This window comes from Phoca vitulina, unplaced genomic scaffold, assembly GCF_004348235.1.
Source record: "Phoca vitulina isolate PV1807 unplaced genomic scaffold, GSC_HSeal_1.0 scaffold13, whole genome shotgun sequence".
Taxonomy (NCBI): Eukaryota; Metazoa; Chordata; class Mammalia; order Carnivora; family Phocidae; genus Phoca; species Phoca vitulina.
In genome coordinates, this window is record NW_022589716.1 from 40,167,381 (window position 1) to 40,192,025 (window position 24,645).

A 24,645-nucleotide genomic window follows, 5' to 3' on the forward strand; every position below is an offset into this window, starting at 1 on the left:
TTTTGATAGGAAGGACAAAAACTACATAGGCTATATTTAACTGGAAATCCCAAGAACAGTAGGTGTTGTAACCTACTTTTTCTGCTAACTCGATGATGGGTGTGTTTCCTGTCTGATGTTGATCATGATCTTGTTGGGCTGCTTAGAATTCCCCTTGTATGGATGAACTTTCCAAACTTACACACCTGAACTCCTATTTGTCAGGCTGGACATTTAGATTGTCTTTAAGTATATATTTGGAGGCAGCATGATATGGTAGGTAAGCACTGCATGCTGGGATCAGATAGTTTGGGTTCAAATCCTGGCCACCTGAACTGTGATCATGAGAAAGCCACTTAACCTCTTTGAGCCCCAGTTTCTTCTGTGTAAAAAGTCACAGTTGTTGAAATCTTACTATGGTTAAACAAATACAGGGATCAGCACACTTATTCTGTAAAGGGCCAGATAATATTGTAGACTTTGTGGCCTCTGTTGTAACTGTTCAGCTCTGCTGAGTAGCATGAAAACAGAGACTTAAGTGAATGGGCCTGACCGGATTCCAGGGAGATTTTGTTTACACCAATAGACAGTGTGTTGGATTTGGCCTGTGGGCCTCTGTTTGCTGAACCCTGAACGATACATGAAAACACTTGGCTCAGGGCGCCTGGGTGGCTCAGTTGGTTAAGCGACTGCCTTCGGCTCAGGTCATGATCCTGGAGTCCCGGGATCGAGTCCCGCATCGGGCTCCCTGCTCAGCAGGGAGTCTGCTTCTCCCTCTGACCCTCACCCCTCTCATGCTCTCTCTCTCATTCTCTCTCTCAAATAAATAAATAAAATCTTTAAAAAAAAAAAAAGAAAAGAAAACACTTGGCTCAGTGCCTAAGTGTATAGTAGGACTTCAGTAAATGTAAGTTTAAAATTTACCATATTGGTGAGAACATAAGGCAATCATGAACATAGGTAATGTCCCATTTTCTCAAAAAGAAAATCCAAGGGCTGCCTGGGTGGCTTAGTTAAAGCGTCTGCCTTCGGCTTGGGTCGTGATCCCAGGGTCCTGAGATTGAGTCCAACGTCAGGCTCCTTGCTCAGCGGGGAGCCTTCTCCCTCTGCCTGCCATTTCCCCCTGCTTGTGCACTCGCGTTCTCTCTCTCTGACAAATAAATAAATAAAATCTTAAAAAAAAAAAAAAAGAAAAGAATAAAATCCAAAACCCTTTTCTTGGCCATCTTGACCATATAAGCCTTTCAAGGACTTAGATGACATAATTGTAATGGTATGTATTTCTAGTTACACATGCATTTTTGGATTCATAATTTTCCCCCCTCTGCCATTTTTCCCACTCTCACATTTCATTAAATAATTTTACTGAAACTTCACATGTCTTTGACATGGTCTTTGTTGTCCCTGGAGTTCCTTTTTGAGTCATGTAGCATGATTTCCTGAACTTCCCTGATAATAAGAATGAGAGAATCTGACTCAGGTCTGAGGTGGGACGTGGGAATCTGTGTTTTTAAACAAGTACCCTTGGAAGATAGAGAAATTTGGGAAGCAACTAGAGGACGTCATCTACCCTTTCTTCTGATTTGGAATTTTAACTTTTTGTGGAAAATTTAAAACACTTATGAAAATTATCCATTCACCTGTCAACTCATCTTCAACAATGAATTCACTGCTAATCTTGTCTTACCTTTTTTTCTCTCCACAAATTTTTTTTTGTTAATAAAGTAAGCTCCATACCCGACATGGGGCTTGAACTCACCACCCTGAGATGATGAGTCACATGTTCTGTGGACTGAGCCAGCCAGGTTCCCCTCTCCACAAATTATTTTGAAGCAAATCCCAATTACCGTACCATTTCATCCATAAATATTTCATTGTGAATCTCTAAGAGATACAGTGATCTTTAGGAAAAAACAAGTGTAATTACAATTTTATTCGACCCCCCACACACACATGCACACACACACACACACACACACAGAATCCTTAATAACATCAATGGTCCAGTCATTGATTAAATAATCCTGTTTGTTTCATGATATTTTTAATTTGTTTAAAACAGTATCCAAATAAGAGCCGTATGTGGCAATTTCTAAATATCTCAAGTCTCTTAGTCCTTGTAGATTCTCATCCCCTCCCATTGTGGTGTAATTTTTCCGTTGTAAAAAAAGGACATTTGTCTTGTAGTTTTCTGCAGCCAAGATTGCGCTGATGAGATATAGCACTTTTTGAATCCATGTATAATTCTGTCCCTGGAAATTTATGTCCAGTTGCCAATAGCTGTTCCTGTCACACTCAGGCACTTTGTGGTTCATTTTTTCTGGAAGTGTATTTTGGGATTGCTACCATGTAGCAACTTCCAATTATTTTTCAGGTTACTTTTTGAGTAAATAATATTCTCGTGGTTCGAAAATAAAAAATAAAAGCTATTTAGTGAAAAGTAGCTTTCCAGCCTGGTCCTGTGTTACCCTATTCCTCCACCTGGATACCACTTTATAAGTTTCTGAAGTATTTTTCCAGTGTCTCCTTATGTGTAACCACTTAGCCATATTGTTTTTTTTTTTTTTTTAAAGATTTTATTTATTTGAGAGAGAGAGAAATCATGGGTGGGGAGGGGCAGAGGGAGAAGGAGAAGCAGACTCCCCTGAGCTGGGAGCTCAATGTGGGGCTTGATGATCCCAGGACCCCGAGATAATGACCTGAGCCGAAGGTAGACATTTAACCAACTGAGCCATTCAGGTGCCCCTACTATATTGCCTTTTATTTTTATTATTTAATTTTTATTTGAGAGAGCATGAGCACAAGTGGGGAGTAAGGGGGAGAGGCAGAAGCAGACCCCGCTGAGCAGGGAGCGGGACCCGGGGCTTGATCCGAGGATCCTGAGATCATGACCCAAGCTGAAGGCAGATGCCTAACTGACTGAGCCACCCAGGCACCCCCTATATTGCTTTTAAAAGTGAAATTTAAAAAACAAAAAGTGGTCTTTAAAAGATTTGTTAAAAATGAAGTCCAGTGGAATTGTGAAGTCATATCCCCCAGGAATAATTATTAAATCTGGTATGTCTCTTTGCCTAACCCTGCCCCCCCGTTTTTTAAGATTTTATTTATTTATTTGACAGAGAGAGAGCGTGCACAAGCAGGGAGAGAAGCAGGGTCCCTGATCAGCAGGGAGCTAGATGCGGGGCTGGATCCTAGGACCCTGAGATCATGACCTGAGCTGAAGGCAGATGCTTAACTGACTGAGCCACCCAGGTGCCCTGACTACCCCTTCTTTTTTAAAAAATGGAAAAGGGAAAAAGGGAAGTAAGGAACCTTCCTGTAAGCATCCAACGTTAGTTTGGTTGAGGTCTGTTTGGGGTCATTTGTCCTCCTCACATAAAAGAACCTCTGTTTGTAATACAGGAGACTTTTGTAAGAACTGGAATATAAAATGATGCCTCCTGGGGCACCTGGAGGGCTCAGTTGGTTGAGTGTTCGACTCGGTTTTGGCTCAGGCTGTGGTCTCGGGGCCCTGGGATCCATTACCACCACAGGCTCCACACTCAGCAGGGAGTCTGCTTGAGATTCTCTCTCCCTCTCCCTCTGTCCCTCCCCCTGCTTGCACTCTCGCTCTCGCTCTCTCTCTCTCTCTCTCTCTAAAATAAATAAAATCTTTAAAAAGATGCCTCCTTTATGAGGGATTATTTTGGGGGGCAAAACCTTGGTTTCTGTTTGGGTATTTTTTGTAATTTTAATCAGATTAACTTGTTATTAAAAAGTAGAATTTCCAAGAGCTGTATTGTAAAGATGTTAGTTGCATGTTACTGTATGTGAGAATCGTTTTAACTTGAGGTGCACATATACAAAAGTAATGATTCCGCTATGCCTTATTGGAAAAAGGGAAAAAAAAAACGAACTTGTTAAGCTCTAGTAATACTGCGTTTTTTTTGTTGTCTGGGTTAGTAGAAATTTCCACCATAATTAGATAGTTTTTGAAGGATTATTCTCCCTTATAGATTAACTTTTAAAAATTTTTATTTTTTATTTATTTATTTTTAAAGATTTTATTTATTTGACAGACAGCGAGAGAGGGAACACAAGCAGGGGGAGTGGGAGAGGGAGAAGCAGGCTTCCTGCCGAGCAGGGAGCCTGATGTGGGGCTCGATCCCAGGACTCTGGGATCATGACCCGAGCTGAAGGCAGACGCTTAACGACTGAGCCACCCAGGCGCCCCTTAAAAAACTTTTTTAAAAAAGATTTATTTATTTTAGAGAGTGCGTGCATGTGGAGGGGGAGGTAGAAAAAGAGGGAGAGAAGTAGACACCCCACTGAGCGGTGAGCCTGATGCAGGGCTCCATCCCAGGTCCCTGAGATCATGACCTGAGTTGAAATTGAGTCGGTTGATTAACCGACTGAGCCACCCAGGCACCCCAAAATGTTTTGTTGTTTTTTTTTAAAGTGAGCTCTGTGCCCAAGGTGGGTTTTGAATTCGCAACCCAGAGATCAAGAGTTGCATGCTCTAATGACTGAGCCAGCCAGGCACCCCTAAAAAACTTTTTATGGGAAATTTCAAACATACTCAAATTAACTACTAGTGTTAGTAAATCCCCCAGGTGCCTGTCACCAGCTTCAGGAGTTCAGATTAAATTTTAAATATGCTGCAATTTAAGTTATCTTACATCTTGGAAAAGATTCTTGTTTGGATATTTTTGTTATTCAGGAAAGGAGTGGCAGGAAGAAAATCTAAAGTAGGAAAGTATCATATGGGAAGTTTATAATTCATTAACATTTTTGTTACCAATATTTGTTTTCTTTTGGAGTATAGGTAGCGGTATGGAAGGTTAGTATAGGCAGTAGAAACAAAAAATGTTCCCATTTTAAGGAGATAAATCAATTTATCCATCATGCTTCTTTGTAGTGAATTTTTCATTATGTGAATTGTATTATACAAATATTTTTAGGAAAAGAGCTTTGTAAGGCCTGTTGCTCAAGCCATCTGGTCCCTGTGGGTATAGATGGTTTCATTAACCAAAAGAAACCAGAGCCCTTAAACAGTCTTCTTTGCATGAGTTGAGATCCCTGTTTTTACTGTATTTCTCAAACCGGATTTGCATCCAAGTGACATGGGGACTTAAATACAGAGTCCTTGGGGACCTGTTGAATCACAATATCACAGATGAGGGTGGGGTAGCTTTAAAAAGCCCCCAGTTAGTTCTGATGTGAAGCTAAATTCAGGAGTCATTGCCCCATTTATTCTACAAATTAAATCATCAAATATTTATGAGCACAGTATGCTAGGCACTGTTGTAGGTGTCTGGGAGACACGAGTGAAGAAAATAAAAATTCCTGACCTTGAAAACTTCTGTTCTAGCAGGACTAAATTGATTTAATGTAATATATAGCTGGTTGATCCATTTACTATTGCCAAGCAGTGGCTTAAACTAAATGTTTTATTTTGCTCTCAATTTTGTGAGTGAGGAATTCAGGAAGGTCTAGACAGGGCAGGTCTTGCTTGGGGGTCGGGGTGGTGTACTCTCATGCTTCTGAAACTCCAGTATCCTGGCAGGATGGGCAAGATGCTCACTCACGTGGCCGGCAGTTGAGGCTGGCACCTATAGGTGACCTCTCGAGAATATGGTGGGCTTCAGGGTGGTCTGGCCTCTTCCCTGGTGGTTGGCTTCCCTGTGAGGAATAAGCTGACAGAACCAGGGGGAAGCCACAAGGCTGTTCGGACTGCTGCTGTGTTCTGCTGGCTACACGCAAGTCACTAGATTGGCCCAGGTTCAGGGGGAGGGGAGGGCTCACAACCCCACCTCTCAATGGGGAGTAATGTAAAGCGAATTTGCAGACACATTTTAAACTCACCATGACTATGTGATTTTGCATTTAAAATGTTAGAGACATGTTAGAGTTGAGATATGTTGGGTGCTGCCTTTCTCGAAAATCCCCAGTACACAGTGTATTCTAGTGAGAGCAGTTTTTCTCCAAAGGGATCATTCAGAAAGGGAGTACAGGTATGGCATCCCCTTTAAGGATGATACTCTTTTTTTTTTTTTTTTTTTTTTTTTTAAGATTTATTTATTTACTTTAGAAAGAGTGAGAAGAGTGCATGTGCGTGGCGGGGAGGGGCAGAGGGAGAGAGAATCTCAGGCAGACTCCCCACTGAGCGCGGAGCATGACATAGGGCTCCATCCCACGACCCTGAGATCATGACCTGCCGAAATCAAGAGTTGAACGCTCAACTGACTGACCCACCCGGGCGCCCCTAAGGATGGTATTCTAAGACTTTGGTCACAAGTTTATTCCCTGAACCTCATACGACTGCTTATAGCTGTAATCTGGCTCACATTCTAGAAATTATGAGGAAAGCAGGCAACAAAGTAAGCTAATGAGCCAATGCAAAGCCTTCACCATGGCCAGAAAAACAAGGTGGAGTTTATGTTCTGCTGATGACTTGAGCATGAGAGGCCGTCTTCACACAGGAGGGCTCACCCATCGTTTGTTTTCTTTTCTGCAGCCTAAAGAAAGGGAGGTGGTGATAGAGCACACCTCTTCAGGAAGTGACTGGTCTGATGTGGATGAGGTCTCCACAGTCAGATTCTCTCAGGAGGAGCCCAGCTCGCTGAAACTCTCCACAGTTCTGGAGCCTTCTGCCTTCCCCACTGACTGTGTCATGTACCCGCCTCATTTGTACAGTAGCCCGTGGTGTGACTACGCCAGCTATTGGACCAGCAGCGCCAAGCCTCCTGGTTACCCGGCCGTGGGCGGCGGCAGCAGCAGCGACCCACTGCAGGCAGGGAGGGGCAGCCGGGCCCTCCTGAGTGATTATTCCCCTAACTCTACAGTGAGCTCCCAGAACACCTCCAGAGACCAGGAGGTGACCGAGGAAGGCAGATCCCAGAACGCTCGTTCATTTCGTTTCTCCAGAAGCTCAGAAGAAGAGGTGAAGGAGAAAAGAGCACTCCAGGAGGAGGCGCCACCCCGTCCCTGCGGAGGACACGCATCTAGCTCCCTGCCAAGGAACCATTGGGAGTCAGGCCTAGAGGAGGGTTTCATTGATACCCACTGTCACTTGGACATGCTGTATTCCAAGTTGTCTTTCAAAGGGTCCTTTACCAAGTTCAGAAAAATTTATAGCAGCTCCTTCCCTAAGGAGTTTCAGGGCTGCATCTCTGACTTCTGTGATCCTCGGACACTGACAGATTGCCTGTGGGAGGAGCTGTTGAAAGAGGATCTGGTTTGGGGAGCCTTTGGCTGTCATCCTCATTTTGCACGTTACTACAGTGAGAGTCAAGAGAGAAATCTTTTGCAAGCATTAAGGCACCCCAAGGCTGTGGCATTTGGGGAAATGGGCTTGGATTACTCGTACAAGTGCACCACGCCTGTCCCGGAACAGCACAAGGTAATGCGGCTCTCCTTAGTTTGCTCACAGTTTCAATTCCTCTGTCAGTTGTTGAACCTAACAATAAAGGTTTCTCTACTTTCAGATCTAGAGAATTTAGAACCCTTAAAAATATAATTGCTCTTGTCCAGACCATCAAGATGTCACTTGTCAAATGCTTCACCAACTATTTCTTTATTATGTAGGAGAGGGGGACAGTTACTCGTCTGTGACCTCTTACGGCTAATGATACAGATGGCAAGACATCTGTTTTCCTTCCTTCTTGGGAAACAACCAGTTTTATGTTTGTTTAATTAAACTGTATTTTTTATTCTGGTTTTAAAGTTAAGTGTGCCCATAGCAGAATATTTGGAAAATATAAAACTGTGTAATGAAGAGAATTTCCCATCCCACCAGCGACGGCAACTACTATTTTTTGAGCATGGACATTTGGCAGGGGAAGGGTGGTTCCAGCATTTCAGGGGAAGTTTCTGATTTGGGAAGGAGCAGGACAAGGAGAACGACCCTCCCACCCTGTCACTGCTCACACTGCCAGGTTGCCTTTGTTCTAGAATTTGTCGCGTGCAGTCTTCCGCCGATGCCTGGTAGGCTGGGTCTGTGTGCCCAGTATGCTCCAGGCCTCGGCGAGCGGGTGCATGGATGCCAGCCTGGGCAGACAGAATTTGGCAAGCTGGCTTTCCCTTTGGCGCTGTCCCCAGCCCAGTTGGGTCAACCTCTGCTGTATACTGATGCTGGGCCCCATTGCTCCTGGCATCTGTGGTTAATTGTAAATTAAGAGAGGGGAATCTTCTAGAGGCAAAGATTTCTTAATTTTCCCTTGACCAAAGAGAAAATTCAGAGAATGTGTGGTACTCTTCTGACAAAGCAGAAGACTCTAGATCTTTATATGCCTTTAGGAGACAGAGATTCCAATTTGCATACAGTTGTCCATGGCAACCAATAGGCACGCAAGGCTTTTCTTTTTTTTTTAAAGATTTTATTTATTTACTTGACAGAGACACAGTGAGAGAGGGAACACAAGCAGGGGGAGTGGGAGAGGGAGAAGCAGGCTTCCCACAGAGCAGGGAGCCCGATGTGGGGCTCGATCCCAGGACCCTGGGATCGTGACCTGAGCCGAAGGCAGACGCTTAACGACTGAGCCACCCAGGCGCCCCACTAGGCACGCAAGGCTTAACAGTTAATTTACGTAAGAAACAATTTCAGGTGTTCAGATGCTTCGGAATCTTCGGATCTCTTTTATTTTATGTTTAAAAAGATTTTTATTTATTTGAGAGAGAGAGTGAGAGAGAGAGAGAGCACGAACGGGGGGAGGTGTAGAGGGAGAGGGAGAAGGAGGCTCCCCACTGAGCAGGGAGCCCGATGCCGGCTGATCCCAGAACTCTGGGATCATGACCTGAGCCGAAGACAGACGCTTAACCGACTGAGCCACCCAGGCACCCCCAGAAGGATCTCCAGATGAGTTCTCTAGGACCTGTTGAGGTTACTAAATTTGGAACAGGATGATTTTGACTTGATATACTTTCAGACAGGTAGGTGGGATTTTATTTGTGTGAATGTTTCCAGTTTTCTACTTTATCTAATGAGTTTCTAGTGTAAATAGTGTTTCTGTTCAGAATTAGGTTTGTCTTACACATTCACACAACCTCTTGCCTGTCCAGAGTTCCCTTTCACTACTAATACTAGGAAGCTTGAGTTTCTGGCTTGAGGTGGTCATTTATTAGTCAGAAGTGAATGGAAAAATAGCTAAATTTGAAGACCTAGTGAACAGATTTTTAAGAAACTGGGAAAAATATTTAGTATTCAGCTTTCCTGGCTTGTTTCTCTGGCTCAAGGCAGGTGTGGTATGGAAAGAAGGACAGTTGAGAAATGGATGCACTGAGGCCACTGGCAGGAGGAAGGGCCTCATATTTAATTGTATAGCTGGTGTTTATGGAATGCCTGCCGTGTGCCAGGAAACGTGCTGAGTATTTCACAGTAACTTTTTCCTTGATTAAGTGGTTACGGTATCAGATCTGCATATAGAGGCGCATAGGGCACGCCGCACCACAGACTGAACTGGAAGTCATCGCAGGGGGTGGTGAATAAAATCTTGTGGCTCTCCCCTGGCTTGGTGAGATAGGACTCAGGACTGGAAAAGGGGGATTCAGAGGAAAGAAATTGCTGGCAGCGGGAGGGCAGAACCCCTGCTTGTGGACTCTCTCTCTCTCTCTCTGACAGATAAATAAATAAATAAATAAAATCTTAAAAAGAGAAAAAAAAATGGAATCTCTGGCAGCCTCCTGCCTCTGTAGGGGTCTGCGGAGGGCAGGTGTGCTAGGAGGGGATCCAGCCAGCTGTAGATACTGGAACTAGCCCAGCCTTAAAGCCTCTACCAAGCATTCTAAGATTTTGGTGTCAGTGGCCTTTTTCTTTCTGTTGAAAACACAGGTTAAACAAGAATGACATCAGAATTGTTACTGGCTCAGTGTCACTTTTTGGAGAAGAGGTAGCACAAGCGTCAGACTTGAAAATGTCATTCTCAAGTGAATGTCACAGGGCTCGAAGTACCGGCAGTATTTTATTTGATGTTAAAAATGCAAACATGGATTATATTCCACAGTTGAAAACTACTCATGGAAACATGAAGTTTAAGATGAGGTCATTTGTTTATAATGAATTAATACTTGTGTTCTTCTAAAGCTGAACTTGTTAGAGGAAAGAAGTCCTAGTGCCCCCTTTTTTAAAAAATTTATTCATTTTTTTAAGATTTTATTTATTTATTTGACAGAGCGGGAGCAGGAACAAAAGCAGGGGAAGTGGGAGAGGGAGAAGCAGGCTTCCCACTGAGCAGGGAGCCCGATGTGGGGTTCAATCCCAGGACCCCGGGATCATGACCTGAGCTGAAGGCAGATGCTCAACGACTGAGCCACCCGGGCGCCTTCCTAGCCCGTTTTTCATTTAAATTATTAACAATATGTGTATTTTACTAGTAACTTGCCTTTTTTTTTTTTTCTTAAAAAATATAGTCTACTCAGTCAGTAGAGTATGCGACTCTTGATCTTGGGATTTTGAGTTCAAGTCCTATGTAGGGTGTAGAGATGACTTAAAAATAAAATCTTAAAAAAAAAAAAAGAAGAAAGTTAAAAAATGGAAGGTAGCGTATCAGTAGGTATTCACCTAGAAGGGTATCTGATTTTGGTTGAGTAAAGAAAGTAAGTTGGAGAAAATATGTAATTTCCATTCTTTCAAGTATTTGAGCACCTTCCGAGACCCAGGTATTGTGCGAATGTGTGAGTGTGTGTGTGCGTGTGTGTGCGCACACACACACAACTCTTTGGAAAATGTGTGGAAGGTGATTACCTTTTGGGAGTAGGAGTAGAGGTGGGGACAGTGAGGGGAAGGACATGTAAGTCGAACTTTATGTTCCTGAGCCCTGCCCTGAAACCCCACATAAGCATGGCATAGTGGTTGCCATGTGGAGTGCCTGGGTTCATGTTAGAATTGTGGTGCTCCAGCTTACCAGCTGCAGATTACTTGACCTCTCTTGGAGCCTCTTTTTCTTGCCTGCATGGTGGGCTAACAGCAGTAACCTACCTTGGGGTGCTTGTGAGGATCATGTTAGTAATACACCGAAAGTGCTCTGAGCACTACCTGTAGTGAGCACCCCGTAAGTGTGGGCTATTATTGTAATACATTATATAGTCTGCAGAATTGGAGACAGTGGGGGTGCCTGTTGGCCTGGGCGTTGTGGGGCTGTAACAGACTTCTGACGTGGCTCTAACAGGCGTCCTCTTGCCTTCTCCCAGGTGTTTGAGAGACAGCTGCAGCTGGCCGTGTCTCTGAAGAAGCCCTTGGTGATCCACTGCCGAGAAGCTGACGAAGATCTACTGAACATCATGAAAAAATTTGTGCCCTCAGACTACAAGATCCATAGGTTAGAAGGCTGGAGCTTTGGTGGACAAATGAAACAAGCACTTCTTTCTGTGTAGGACATTAGTTGGAAAAAGGAAAACCCAGTGAGGAGGAGATGATAGTATTCAGTCTTTGTGATGTAGTATCTTCTTTAAAGATTAAGTATTAGGTTGAACCATATGAAATTTCTGATTTTGACCATTTATTACTAACAAAATGGCAATTTCATACGGTTTGAGCTAATATCCTAAATCAGCGGTGAGCAAGAAGGGGACTTTCGTGACCTTCATCCCTGGTGGCAGGCTAAAATGAAGTCTGAGTGCTCCGAAATGAGGGCTCTTGATCTGGGGAGAGGCCACTGTGTTGTGACTTAGCGCGCAGATATCATTCCAGGGCACCTACAAAGAAATTCTTTGCTTTTCTGAATTTGAAAGTTCATTTCCCCCCATGAAAATTCAGCATGTGTTTAATCTTAATTGTATCCAGGGGCTCTTAAGTTCGGTGTGGTAAACTCTTGATCTCCTACTGTGTGCCTGTCATGGGTGTTGGCTCAGGGCTCCCGGGAGCAGCTGTGGGAGGCAGACGAGTCATCTGGTGCAGAGCCCAGGGCCTAGGTGGGCATAAGGTGCTGTGGGAGCCAGAAGAGGGGCCATTAGCTTAGCTTTGCTGGAGAGGGGCCAGGAGGTGACGCCTGGGCTGGCTTTTTCAAGATGGGTGAGATGGGTTAACTGAAAAAAAAAAAAAAAGAGAGTCTAGGACCCAAACCAAGTGTTGATGGGTAGCAGAAGGCGGTGGACTGTCAGGCCAGACTGCTCCCTTTCAGGTGCCCAAGCAGAGAGCATGACCTCTCTGGTAGCGCATACCAGAGATGAGATACAGTCCCTTGGCTCTTCAGGGTGGGTTGGTTGGTTTCTCATGGCTTTGTTTTGGGATGTCTTTGAAGGAAATCTCATGGGGGCAGGTAAACCAGGGCTTAGATGGCTCAGTGAAGTGTTGTGGCTGGAGGAAGCCATGCATTTTCAGATTGGTTAACAATATGTCGTGTACTAAGAACATGAATAGTTACCAAACAGACAAGATTCCCCTGTAGTCGCACTCCCTAATATCGTCCCTTTTTGGTTTCCTTCCAGTCCATTTGACTGCAGAAACATAATTTTTACCTATTGTAATTGTGATCTTGGAGGGGCCACAGGCTTTAATTCTGCTTCTCTTGTGTTAGAAGCGTACCCTGGCCCTGTATTGTTCTCTGTTACCTGTGGGGATCACTTGAAGTGCCTGTATAGGATTTGGCGCTCTGATGGGTTGACTGCTGAGCTTCAGTCACCAAGAGTCACCTTGGGTCTTACTGTGTTGGAACCAGCTCTTGTCTGGTTCCTGTGGAGTCCTTCCCTTAGGTGTAGTCTTTGTGTTTCTGGGAATTTGTCCACAGAAGAGAATTTGAGAGGGGAGTTGGGGGCTGTTGCAGAGGGCGCTGTGAGAGGGGTCCTGACCTGGAAACCCTCCCCTCCCCCCACCAGGCACTGCTTCACCGGCAGCTACCCGGTCATTGAACCCTTGCTGAAGCACTTCCCCAACATGTCTGTGGGCTTCACGGCCGTCCTGACTTACTCCTCGGCCTGGGAGGCGCGGGATGCTCTGAAGCAGATCCCGCTGGAGAGAATCATCGTGGAAACGGACGCTCCCTACTTCCTGCCCCGACAGGTAGGGGTGTCATCAGGCTGAGCTGAGGTGGGGGTGGTGGGGAGGGGGCCGGTCACCTTTGCAAGGTTGGCAGGGCCAGAGCCCCATTGACTTCCAGGTCACCCCCTTGGCTGTGTAGATGTCTCCTTGTTGTGGCTCTGCAGAACCAAAAGTCTAGGGGGCTGAGAAGCTGAAGGGTAACCACTCTCTTCCAGGCAGTGCAAAGCCCTACCCTGTAGAGGGTAGTCCAAGGAAGCGTGGGACCCTGCTCACCCAGAGCCCCCCATGACTAGGACTCTCCCTGCACCTGCAGGTAAAGGGGTCTCTACAGGGCAGCCCCAAAGAGGTCCTTGCTGGGGAAGGGCAGGGAGGGGGATCTGTGTCATGGCTGTGCGCAGAAGGCACAGTGATGTTCTGAATGCTTGATGTCTTCCAGGTTCCCAAAAGCCTCTGCCAGTACGCCCACCCAGGCCTGGCCTTGCATACAGTTCGAGAGATTGCGAGAGTCAAAGATCAGCCGCTCGCGCACACCTTGGCCACCCTGCGTGAGAACACCAGCCGCCTCTACAATCTTTAAGCAGAGCGGGTGCGGTCCGGAGAAAAAGGTCAGACTAGAAAAAGGTCATAAAAATCACATTATAGGTTTTTATAAAAATCAGGAAAAAATAGGTTTCTCTGCATTTTCTTACTGTAGAGAATGTGAACATAGAGTGAGCATTAAGCCTGATCTGTCTTGAGTGAACTTGGTTTGGGACCTTCTTCCTTTTCTCTTCCCACCCCTCCAGGACAACCAGTGGCCTGACAGAAGATGGGTCCCAGGTCAAGGAGGTGTCTGGAGAGCCTACTGGAACGAAGAAAAGCAGGACAGGATGTTTGCCTACTTGGAGCTGGTCGGTGGGGTGGAGTGCAGCGGAGCGGGATGCTGGTGAAGGGTTACCCCCAGGGCGGTCAGTGGAGAAGGAAGAGGCCGAAAGGAGGGCACAGCGCATCTGTCAATCCTGATCCCCGTGCTCTGCAGCCTGTGGTTTTGAGCAGTCTTCACAGACGCCCTCCTCCTCGTCTGAGCACATGTGGGTGTGTAACTCGGCTCCTGGTGGTTCTCGGTTCTAAAAATGAACTCCCAAGTCGGAAACCTCCTCTGGGGGACGTTGGCTGGAGCCCCATCTTGGAGGTTTCTGGTCCTGCCACCGCGAAGTCCTCCCCCACCTTCCTGGGACGAGTCTTCAGTTCGGCTGCCCCGTTGGCACGTCAGCTCCGCTTGGGCATGGGAGGAAGACCTCGGCTGCTGGCCTTGCTCAGTTCCACTGCCAGTGGTATGGAGGGGCTGGGGGCGCTCAGTGGCCGGGGAGTCCTGGCCGATGGGGATGGGACAGACTGGGGGACTCAAGGAAGAGGACCCCAGACAAGGGGTTTCTGCTTACCGGTGCCCCCAGGGCTGCAGCTTGCTTGTGTTAGACTGAGAACGGTCCAGTTTGCAGCAGATGCGACCTCCTACTCTGCTGTCAGGGGCTCCCAGCTGCCCGTTGGTCCATTTTTGCCCCATTCCCCTGGAGCACTGGACCAAGAATATTTCTGTTTCAACCCATGTGACAGCCCCCTGTGTGCCCCACCCAGGTTGAGAGGTAAACCAATTTAATTCTTCAAAACTCTGCCGGGGCTGCTTAGCCCCGGTCTCCGGCCTGTGCAGAGCAAGCAGGCCCGGTGTCTGCCTTCCAGTCCCCTCCTGGGGCTCTCCCTTGCCTTGGCCTCGTCCGTGTCCTTTCTCCGTGTTGGAAGTGGGAGGCTCTCCTTTGACTTTTGAGCAGTTGGGTCATCAAGTTTTAAGCTCTGTTCTGTTCCCTGCTGGTGTATCTGTTATAGGCCCTGGAAGGTTATGGTCGGGGGTTAAGTGTGAGGACACTCTGCACTTTGTCCAAAAGGATCCTTTACCTAGAGCTCCCACAGTGAGACAGGACACCCTGAGTCCCTTGTCTGTTTCTTGGAGGCCAGAGGCTTAAATCGTATGACCCATCCCTTAATGATGGATTTCTCTAGGTGTTTTCAGAAGGTGCATTTGAGCCTTGTAAGTGAAAAGGGAACGGACTCAATATTTCCTATCTGGTATTTCCGTCTCGCCCCGGTACACCCATCATTGGCCTGGGAAGTAGGCCCTGATTCACGTTCGACCTTCCACGGGTCAGCTGTGGGTTGTCTGTGCCTCCCGTTCGCCAGTGTGGGGAGTCGGGGGCTTGTTCTCCTGCTTGGAGGAATCGGAGGACTGAGTGTTTCAGAGTGCTTTATTGTCACCCCAACGAACTGCAGCCTGTCCACCCCCTTCACCACGAGCCCCGGACGTCAGTACTGCCCACACCAGCAGCGGATGGGCCTGCGCTGGAGGGTTCGGGGGGAGGACTGAGTGGATGTCCCCGAGCCTATGTGGCCTCCCTGCCAAGGTAAAGCACAAGGTGCTATATACTTTCACCTCTAGATTTAAGATGGTCATTTCTGTGTGTCACACAGTGAACCACGACTTGTGTGGGTGCGAAAGCCAGTGGGCATTGTTTTTGATTCGATTTTTGGCTGGCTGACGTGATTGTGTTTGCTGTGCTGCCGGAATGCCTCTGTATCTCCCCCACCCCCTGCCCCTTTTGGCCATCTCTTTCTGAAAATAAAGTGATTGGTCTTCAGCCAGCTCCTGTGCTCTCCGTGTTTGGTCAGATTTCTCAGAGTGATGACAACAAGTTGTTGTAACCTGAGAATCCAAAGGTCTGGAGAAATTCTCGAGTGTACATATGTGTCTCTGCAAAATTAAAGTGGTAATAATACATGGTACCTTCTTACAAGTTCGGCCGCCCTTGAGCATTAACCCATTTCTTGCCTGGGAACTCGGGAGTAAGTACTTAGGTCTTTTCTTTCCTCTTCCTTTCCCCCCACACCACACTGCGGTGGGAAAAATGGGGCACACAAGGGTGGTATTGACTGAATCCGTTGTCTCGAGGGGGGCTCTGGACCGCGAGCTCCTCTGACGTCTCTGGGCAAACTTGGGGGAAGCCCCGGGTCACTACTTGAGGTCGGTCCTCTCATTTTGTGCTAAGGTATTAATGAACACCGGTGCACAAGCTGAAAGTAAACCTGGAAAAAGGAAGGCTGTGTTCCAGGAATGCTAAAGAAATCTGAAACCAGAGTCGATACATCGTCGAGACCCCATCATTGATGGTATATTTTCAGCAAAATCCTGTCACTTTGTCTCTTCCATTCCTTCCCAGGTGAGCACGCAGTTGACTGCATCTGCTTGGTGATGGTCTTATTTGTGGCTAGAAATCTGCTGCTCTCGGCTTTTCTGGTGCTTCCGTCTTTCTCTCTGTATTAAGCTTGGGACCAGTTACTAACTGTTTACTGTGAGCACTTGGATGTTTGTGTCACTGAGTTGTATAAAATCAGGGCACAGGGCCCCTGAGGTACACGGCGCTGGAACAGACTGTCCCCCGACAGAGACGGTGGAGGTGTTCATCGGTGACCGGCCAGCCCCCCAGTCAACACTGAGCACTCATTTGTCAGTGATGGCCGGGGGTGTATTCAGATTAGGAAGCTAGCTCGGCGTGGGCATTCTTAGGGTTGCACACTGTCACAGGAATTTCTGAGCACACACCTGTAAGTGTATAATCAGTTAAATACATCTGCTGCTGTACTGTGTACTGGGTATATTACGAAACACCAAAGTTTCTTATTAGAATTTTTTTCTCCAGCAAGTATCTCACTCCCCACAGGGGTAAATATACCCTGTTTCAGAGAAACTTAAGTTAGTGGCATCATTAAATGAAGCATGGAGGTCTGGGTTTAAGAAAGCTGATATGGGGGGGGCGCCTGGGTGGCTCAGTCGGTTAAGTGTCTGGCTTTTGATCTCCACTCAGGTCTTGATCTCAGGGTTGAGTTCAAACCCCATATTGGGCTCTGCGCTGGGCAAGGAACCTACTTCAAAAAAACAAAAAACTGACATAGGACCATGGTTGAAATGCTACATTTTTTCAAGTGTTTCCTTTGCTAAATTTTATTTCTCTGAGTCACCCGACTCCAGGTTGACCCAATGTATTATGAAGGAAAATGAGAAACAAAAGAAGCCCCTTGGGTCATAGGGCAAGGGAAGCAGTGACTGAGAGGCACAGACCCAAGTACGTAGCTCTGGATAGGAGTCCGCAACATACTTGCTGTGTAACTTTGGAAAGTTACTTAATTTCTCTGAACTTCGCTTTCCTCCCTCTTCAGCGGGCTTGTTGTGGAAATTACCTGAAACTACGCTGATGACATGTCCTTTGTGGAACAGCGCCCGGTGCGCAGCAGGAACACGATGGTTAGAAGAATCGAATGCGTCCTACGTGCCTGGTGTCCGTGTTCAGTCTTGACAGTAACCCAGGGAGGCAGGTGTTTTATGTGTGAGGAGCCTGAGAAGTTCAATGTCTTGGTAGGGAATTCAAATTTGGGTGGGAGTCTGAAGCTCCTAGCTTTCTATCCCATCATGCTCCCTGGCCCAGGTGAGAGTACCTGGGTGAGAGTGGGTGCTCAGCATCTATTTCTTACAGGAATGACCCAGGCAAGTCGGAGAGAATGCTGGTGAGTCCTTTGAGCGAGAGGAATAAGTCCTTGTCTTTGCTGGGGGAAGCATCAGGTGACCAGCATTCCCCTCGGCCTGTCACCCATCCTGCCGGGAGCGCAGTATGTGCCTGCTACTTCACTGGGTCATGAGCTGGCTCCCCAAATCACCGTGACCACACGTGGGCCTTGGATCCTCCTCTGGCTATTGAGAAGTGGGCTGTGGGCCTGGTTAGTGATGATCAGAGTAGCAGCTGTACCAGGCGACAGAGCCGGGCTGTGGCTAAGCTCCAGGACGGCGTGCTGGTCTGCGTCAGTGCTGGGTGCTGGCCGTCTGGGGGCTGAGGAAGCTCTTTCCCTCCACTTCTACTGCCCTTCTCCCTCTTCCCTCCCTTCCCCCACTTAGTTCACCTCTTCTCCAGTACCTTATGTTCTTTTTTTTTTTTAAAGATTTTATTTATTTATTTGAGAGAGAGAATGAGAGAGAGAGCACATGAGAGGGGGGAGGGTCAGAGGGCGAAGCAGACTCCCCGCCGAGCAGGGAGCCCGATGCGGGACTCGATCCCGGGACTCCAGGATCATGACCTGAGCCGAAGGCAGTTGCTTAACCAACTGAGCCACCCAGGCGCCCGTACCTTATGTTCTTTAAATGGTTAATGAGGCCTTTCAGTCTTACAGCTGAGGCTTAGAGGTAGAAGCTTTCAGAAACAAGGGCTTGGTGAGTGAAGTCCGAGTGTGGTCATACAGGCCGTGTATAGACATCTGAGAGATGCAGGTGTGGGGGGCAGACATGAGGGATGGACTTGTGGTCGACAGCTAGGCTGGGGCTAGAGAAATGGAGGAAGGTGAGTGAGAGTAATGTTTTCTCAGTTTTGTTGACGGTGTCACCTGGCCAGGTCTGAATTTTCTGTTTCCTATGGGAGTCGACACCTGTTCCATGCCAGGCAGCGAATCCGGTTCTGCCCTGTGCTGTGCTGCCTGAATTGAGTAGGATCCAGTTGCCTCCCAGCCACTTTAAATAAGCCATTTATCAGCCTGCGGATCTTGTTAAAATGCAGATCCTGATATAGTAGGGCCAGGCTGGGGCCCAAGATTCTGCATTTCTTTCTTTCTTTGTTTTTTTTTTTTTAAAGATTCGTTTATTTGAGAGTGAGAGAGCGAGAGAGCGGGTGTGGGGGAGGGGCGGGGTGGAGCGAGAATCCTGAGGCAGACTCCCCGCTGAGTGCGGAGCCCTACAGGGGCTCGATCTCCCCACCCCTACACCACCACCTGACCCGAAACCAAGAGCCGGCCTCTTAACCGACTCAGCCACCCAGGTGCCCCAAGATTCTGCATCTCTAAGACATTCTCTGATGCTGGTGAGTTTGGTGCTCTTTGCTGGGGGCCGGCGGCTGGGTGTCGGCGTGCCTGCCAAGTGTGGTCAGTGGTTAGTGCCAGTGGGGTGTACCTCGAGTGCCAGGTGACAAGAATTTTACCTGAGAAGAGACGTGGCTCCTGTAGCCCTCTGACAAAGGCTTTTCCAGAGTGTGCGTGTTACCCCGGCTCTGCTGAGGGCTGGCCTGCATGTTTCTGATAGATAGTCACGTGTCTGGATTGGCAGTGCTTGTAGTTGGAGCCTCCTTAGTCTTTTCTGTTTTCTTTTTTCTCCTTTGTGATTCACCCATCATCTGTCATCACCAGTTTCTTAGCAACCGGTTCACACGTTTGTGCTCAAGTGTAAATCACTCATAACTGACCTTCCTCCCAGGAGGGCTGGTATCTTTAGTGGAACTAAGTTGTGGACGTAAGGATCAAGGCTCAATTCAGTTGTGCGCTGGAGTTGGCAGTCCTTAGGGACAGCTACCTGGTATCGATAAGTCACCAAGGCAGTGCCCAGCCTTGCCCACATGAGGTGGCATCTGCTTTGCCATGTCTTTTCAGTAGTGGACAAGGAGGAGGGAGAAGTGGTTATTTCAGCCCTGTCTAGCCGTGGCCGGTATACTTACGTATAACTTCAGACTCACGCTTTGGCATTCCCAGGATCCTGTTGGGATCGTGCGTATCAGTTCAGTGGATGTTGGCTCTGATGATGTCACCTGAAGTTTGTTGGTCCAAAGTCCTTGCTGATGGTTACTAAGCTCTCATTGTAACTTCACTGTGCTCCGGAAGCTGTGATATTTACAATAACTGTCTTCTTCCTCTCCCATCCCCTGCTCCCTTCCTTTCTTGGTTTCCTAAGCATGCATACCTGCCTTACTACATGTCCTTCTTTTTTCTCTTCCCATTGACCATAGTTTAAAAAAATTTTTTTTTCAGTGAAATGTGAAGTTTTCATCTTTGGTGAAATAAATTTCTCCTTTAAACGTTCAGCATACGGTTTGAATGTTTATTCACCTCTTAAACTAGTACCACTCAGAACTGGAGTGGTTGCAGAAACAGTGTAAAAGCGGGTGAGTGCTTCTAAGGTTGGGAGGAACACAGGCGGGCCGGTCTTGTGGATGATCACTCGTCTGCCAGGGCCTCTGAAAAGCAAGAGGCCAAGTCAAAATTCAGTGTCTGCCCTCCTGCCAGGGCCGTGGAAGATGGCTTTTCTTCCACAGTGGTGATGTTGGAGGTGGTGTGTTGTAATGCTGGGGGAGGGTCACGTATTGGCCTTGGGAGTGTGCACTGTGTGACTTGGGCTCGTCACCTGAAAGCTGAGTGTTGGTTTCCTTATCTGCACCGCTGCTTGAGTGCCCTGCTTCTGTCTACCTCGTGGTGGGTGGGGGTGCAGGGTGGGGCCATGTTGGTTAGGGAAGTGCTTTGCAGGTGGTCGTGTGCTTCCAAAGGCAGGCGTTTGCCCCCGATCAGGAACAGATTGGATGGTTTCTTTTTACACGGCAAGAAGGGAGTCACAACAAAACCTAGAAACCTTTGCTTAATTCTGATGGTAGCACTAATTCCTTTTGTTTGTGAAGTAAAGTTATCCAGTAAAAGTACTTAACATCAAATAATTTTATGCTCTCACAGTGGGTGTTAGCTCCATTTTATGGTTAGGAAATTGGGGTTCCCTGGGGCCCCAGAGGTAGTTAATGTGCTAGTTCTTAGAACATAGAGCATTCTTGGAATACGAAGACTTGCTCACGCCTCTTCTGAGCCACTGAAGCCCGCTGTCCGGCAGACATTTGGGAAAGGAATGAGAAGCTTTTTAAGAGGCAGGGGTAGGGGAAGAAAACCTCCCTTGTGTCACCCGTAGTCCGGGCTCCCATTTGGGACTCCGAGGAAGCTGAAGTGACCTGACGGGGGCAGGGACTTACCGTTGGCCCCTTCCCAGAGGATGTCCTGAAGAAGCTCTCCCAGGGCCTGGCTGTGCTGGCAGTACTGAGCCCCCGACAGCTTGATGCCGACGTCAGAGGGGACGTTGAACTAGGAGGGGGGCAGGGAAGACCCAGGAGGTGTCAGAGGTCACACCCTCCCAAACACACCTCTCTCCCAAAGGAGGCCCTGGGCTCTCAGGGTGTCAGCATGGGGCAGGGAGGGCGCAGGGCCTGGGGCTCAGCACGCACCCCTGCGGGACAGCTCAGCCAGCTTACTCGGCCTTCTTAGGCCTGTTCTCCCTGCCCCTGCCATCTTGAGGAGACTTAGCTTGCACTCTTTCCTTCCCTCTAGTGAGGTTGCTCACAGAAGCCGTGGGGCTCCCCGGGTTGCTCCCACTCCCCCTTGTAATTTTGGAAGGCATAAGGTAGAGTCGCCAAGGTAGAATTTCAGGGTGCGGTAGGGAGGGACACTGGGGGGACAGTGGGTCTCCCCAGTGTCATAGCGCTAGCCTGGGTGATGGTCTCTGCCCCTCCACTGCCCCCACCCCCTCTCGCAGCTGTTCTTCCTGTCCTGGGCACAGGCCTTTCCTTGTTCCATGGAAAGTCAGATAAGAAGCTGACCTTTCCCTGGAAAGATGCTCTGAGCCAAGTGCTTTCTTCTTTCTGTGCCTCTGTCTCTTCCCTCCTACAGGGAGAGCACCCCATTTTCCCTACTTTCTCAGCACTCTCGGAGGTGGTTTATTGAAGCTTAGAGCTTTGGGAAAATGGGAAAGAGCTCTCTTTGCAGCCACATCATGGTTTTCACCCCTGGAGGGCAGACGGTATCTTTCCCTCTGTTCTTCCAGTAGCTGCCTCGGTACCTGGTACCTGCGTGCTGGTCACTGCGATGTCTGAATGAGTCACTGAAGGAATCTTGGTGCTGGGAGGGAGCCTTCAGTCATTGGTCCTTCTGCCCCCTGTCCTCCCGGCAGGAAGCCTGGAGAGGTTGAGGACTTGCCCAAGGCTGCAGGGGGGTGGCGGCCAGGGACTAGACTGCAGGACTTCCATCTGCCCGCCTGGGAACCTCTTCTGGTCCTGGGCCCCTCCGTCCGCCAGGCCTGGCCAAGGCCTTGCCTCCACGCTGGGGACCGTCCCCCGGGCCTTCCAGCCCGGCCGGTACCACTATTGTTCCTATTTCATACGTGAGCAAATGTGCTCCAAGAGGTTATGGAGAAAACAAATAGCTCCTTGTTCCCTTTCAAACATTTACCTTCTTCCTGGTCTCCATGGGGAAGGTGGAGGGAGTGGGGAATGACCTGGCTGGGTTTTGAGGGAACTCCGGCCCTTCAGTTCCCTCCTGTCAGCAACTGCTCCTTTTTCATCCCCCCCGGGGCTGGCCTGCACAGACTTCTCGGGAACCACGTGAGCCCCAATCTGGGGGCCTGCTGGCTGCTCCAGCACCCTGGAACTGAGTGGCAGGGGCAGGGGACAGGCAGCCTGGCAACTTCTGGGGCGGAGGTTTGCTTCTGGGGACTTGAAAAGGCCCGTTTGGCCCCAGTGCCTCATCGGTTCAGTCGGGGATGGGGGCGGGGGGAAGGGATAGGACTTGGTCTCCGAAGTCTTCCAGCTCTGGAAGTTGGTTTCAGGAGGACCACGTCTGGGGGAAGGTGGAGGGCCCAAGAGGGGAGAGGTGCAACCCCAGTGCCGGAGAGGCTTAGGCAGTGTGTCCAGAGCCCCGCAGCCAGGGGGTGGGCCTCCCCGCCTCTGGCAGCCCCCGTGCCTCCCAGACAGCTCAGACTTCGGGTTCTAGTGGAGTTGGTACAGGCCGTGACCTCCGAGGCCAGCCTTCCTGGGAACTGGAAACTTCTGGTTGTCCCAGCCCCGCCTTGAGTCAGCAAGGTCCTGAAACCCCTTCCCTGTCTGGGCAGACTGAGAGCTAGCCCGGCTCGGGTGAGTGCTGGCTGCCTAGGGCTGGAGCTCCCCAGGCAATTCTCTGGTTTTAGTTTGAGGATTTGCAGGAATCGAATGGGAATGTGGTGGGCTGGGGATCTCACACATGGTGGGGTACGCATCCAAGGACACCCCTAGGTTCTGGTGAGCGTCAGAGAGAGCGTGGGTTGATAGAAGAGGCTGGTGGGTAGGGAGTGAGGCCAAGGCAGGACGCCCTTCAGCTTCTCAGGCCAGAAGAGACAAGTGGGGGTGCTCTTGGTACAGGCCAGTGAGGGGAAGGGGGGCTCGGGAGCTGGAGTCAGCCCTGACCTCGGGCCCCACCTCTGCCACACACTGACTGTGGCACCTCAGGCATGTGAGTTCATCTGTCTGAACTTCTGTTCCTTGTCTGTGAAATGTCAGACCTACTTACCGCACAGGTTGTTGTAGAGACTAAATGGTGTACGATAAGGGGGAGACAGTGTGTAAATGCAGCCTGGGTCCGTGGGCGCAGGCAGTCCCCTGGGGGAATTCTGGTGTCACCGCATGGAGATGTCTGTTGCCACCGGAGCCATTCCCTGAACCACGGCCCGCCTTCCAGGAAGTCCCTTCACCCCCTCTCTGTCCTCATCTCCCCCTTTATTCCCAAACATTCTCCTTGCCCTATGCAAGATTTGTAGGAGCCCAAACAAGCCCGACTGATCCTGTCTTTGTCTGCAGATGGGGACGGTGAGTGGCCGCTGGGCTACCGCTGTCTGGCCTGACAGGGTGCCGTCCAGGTACGCTCCTGCCCCTGAGGTCGGAGAGGCCCCTGGGCCAACCAGACCGTTTTCTGGGGGGAAACATCCTCAGCCTGTGACCAGCTGATTATTCCTCGGCTGTCTGTCTCTTGGCACCATGTTTGCTGACTCTCTTGAAATCAGCTGGTGACGGCTAGCACCCCCCCTTCTCCTCTGCTCCCGGCTCCTGGTCCTGTCCCATTCTGTTGTAGCAAAGTTACTTCTCTTAGACATTTGCCTCTTGGTGGGAAAAGACCTGGTAGAGCCCAGTTTGGAGTCAACTCTTTTCATACTATTTTACATTTCTTAAGTAGTCGCTAAGTGGGTCCCTGTTCCTAGCCTGCCCTCCCCCCCCACCCCCCCACGGCCACAAAAGCATAGAACTGCAGAGGAACCAACCTGGATCTCCAGCTCATCCTCTGCCCCTTCCACTTGACTTCTGTCTTCTGGGCGGAGCAAGCCTTCGAGAGCTCGGGGCTGCAGTTTGGCTGGTGGCTTCTTGGACTCCTTTCTCTGCTGGAAAGAGGTATTCTCTTAGGGCCCTAAGCCCCCTTACACTTGCAGAAGCAGAGCGAGGTGTGAAGCCCTGGTCAGACCCAGAGTTGTCCTGTGTGCTCTCGGAGAAAGCTGAAGCCCGGGTCACACAGCTGGCTGCTACATGGCAAGGCAGGAACGAGATACCCCAGCCTGAATGGGGGGCTTTGTGGGGAGACGTTTTACCTGGGCTTTCTGGTGTTCAGGGCTCAGGAAGCTGGAGCCCGCCATGGCCAAGTCCATCCAGAGCACAGTGAAGAGCAGCAGGCTGCACAGGGTCCCCAAGGAGGGCATGGTGTCCAATGGGCCTGGAGGAGAGAGGGTCTCCAGGCACTGCCCTCCCGTCTCTCCCTGTGCCCCGGACCTCGCCCGGACCTCGCCCATCAGACAGGGTGAGGGGACTTGGACCTGGGATGTCACTGCTGAGTAGAAGCTCTTCCCACCCCTGCTAGAGGGGCTCCCTCTGCTCACCTCCCCCAGGTAGTGAATTGAAGGATATGTGCTCCCTATTCCCAGGCTGTGCGGCAGTGGGACTCCCCATATTTGTCCTGGGCCCCTAGGAGCTTGTGCCAGGTTTCTTCATGAAGGATCTTGAAGCTGAACCAGCAGGGTCCCCAGGGTGTATGGGGATTTGGGGGGTGCTCCAGCTGTC

The 24,645-nt window shown here is 49.1% G+C and overlaps 2 protein-coding genes across 6 annotated transcripts in view; one reads left to right on the forward strand and one right to left on the reverse strand.

Annotated features, from left to right (window-relative positions):
* Positions 1–16,812, forward strand: part of TATDN2 (TatD DNase domain containing 2) — a 28,408-nt gene extending 11,596 nt beyond the window's left edge. Inside the window, exons 4-8 of one of the 2 annotated variants that reach the window (XR_004300394.1) lie at positions 6,476–7,360; positions 11,146–11,273; positions 12,769–12,952; positions 13,147–13,244; positions 13,368–13,456. Coding sequence is in view for 1 of the 2 variants with exons in the window: in XM_032411920.1 (XP_032267811.1) it covers positions 6,476–7,360; positions 11,146–11,273; positions 12,769–12,952; positions 13,368–13,508 (1,338 nt within the window). In the remaining variant the exon portion in view is untranslated. Of the gene's footprint in view, positions 1–6,475; positions 7,361–11,145; positions 11,274–12,768; positions 12,953–13,146; positions 13,245–13,367; positions 13,537–13,716 lie in introns of those variants that run through there. The other variant, XM_032411920.1, reaches the window with a different exon arrangement.
* A 1,896-nt stretch (positions 16,813–18,708) lies between these two features.
* Positions 18,709–24,299, reverse strand: GHRL (ghrelin and obestatin prepropeptide). 4 transcript variants are annotated; one of them, XM_032412226.1, is made up of 4 exons: positions 24,180–24,299; positions 23,859–23,975; positions 20,773–20,881; positions 18,709–19,998 (listed from the first exon to the last, which is right to left on the reverse strand). In XM_032412226.1, exons 1-4 carry the CDS (start codon positions 24,285–24,287, stop codon positions 19,979–19,981), a joined length of 354 nt encoding a protein of 117 aa, XP_032268117.1. In that variant the 5' UTR covers positions 24,288–24,299; the 3' UTR covers positions 18,709–19,978. The 4 variants fall into 4 exon arrangements, with proteins under 4 accessions (XP_032268117.1, XP_032268119.1, XP_032268116.1 ...); XM_032412228.1 differs by having other exon boundaries at positions 23,859–23,972; positions 24,180–24,296; XM_032412225.1 differs by lacking the exon at positions 18,709–19,998 and having other exon boundaries at positions 20,591–20,881; positions 23,859–23,972; positions 24,180–24,287.
* Between the last annotated feature and the right edge of the window lie 346 nt (positions 24,300–24,645).

Bases quoted from the DNA above. Each gene is read 5' to 3' on its own strand.
- GHRL (XM_032412224.1), bottom strand. From the start codon at position 24,287: ATGCCCTCCTTGGGGACCCTGTGCAGCCTGCTGCTCTTCACTGTGCTC. The intron at 23,976-24,179 runs GTAAAACGTCTC...ACCTCTTTCCAG, and splicing joins CTGAACACCAGAAAGCCCAG to CAGAGAAAGGAGTCCAAGAA. The intron at 20,882-23,858 runs GTTGGTTCCTCT...CCCCCCTCCTAG, and splicing joins AGGATGAGCTGGAGATCCAG to TTCAACGTCCCCTCTGACGT.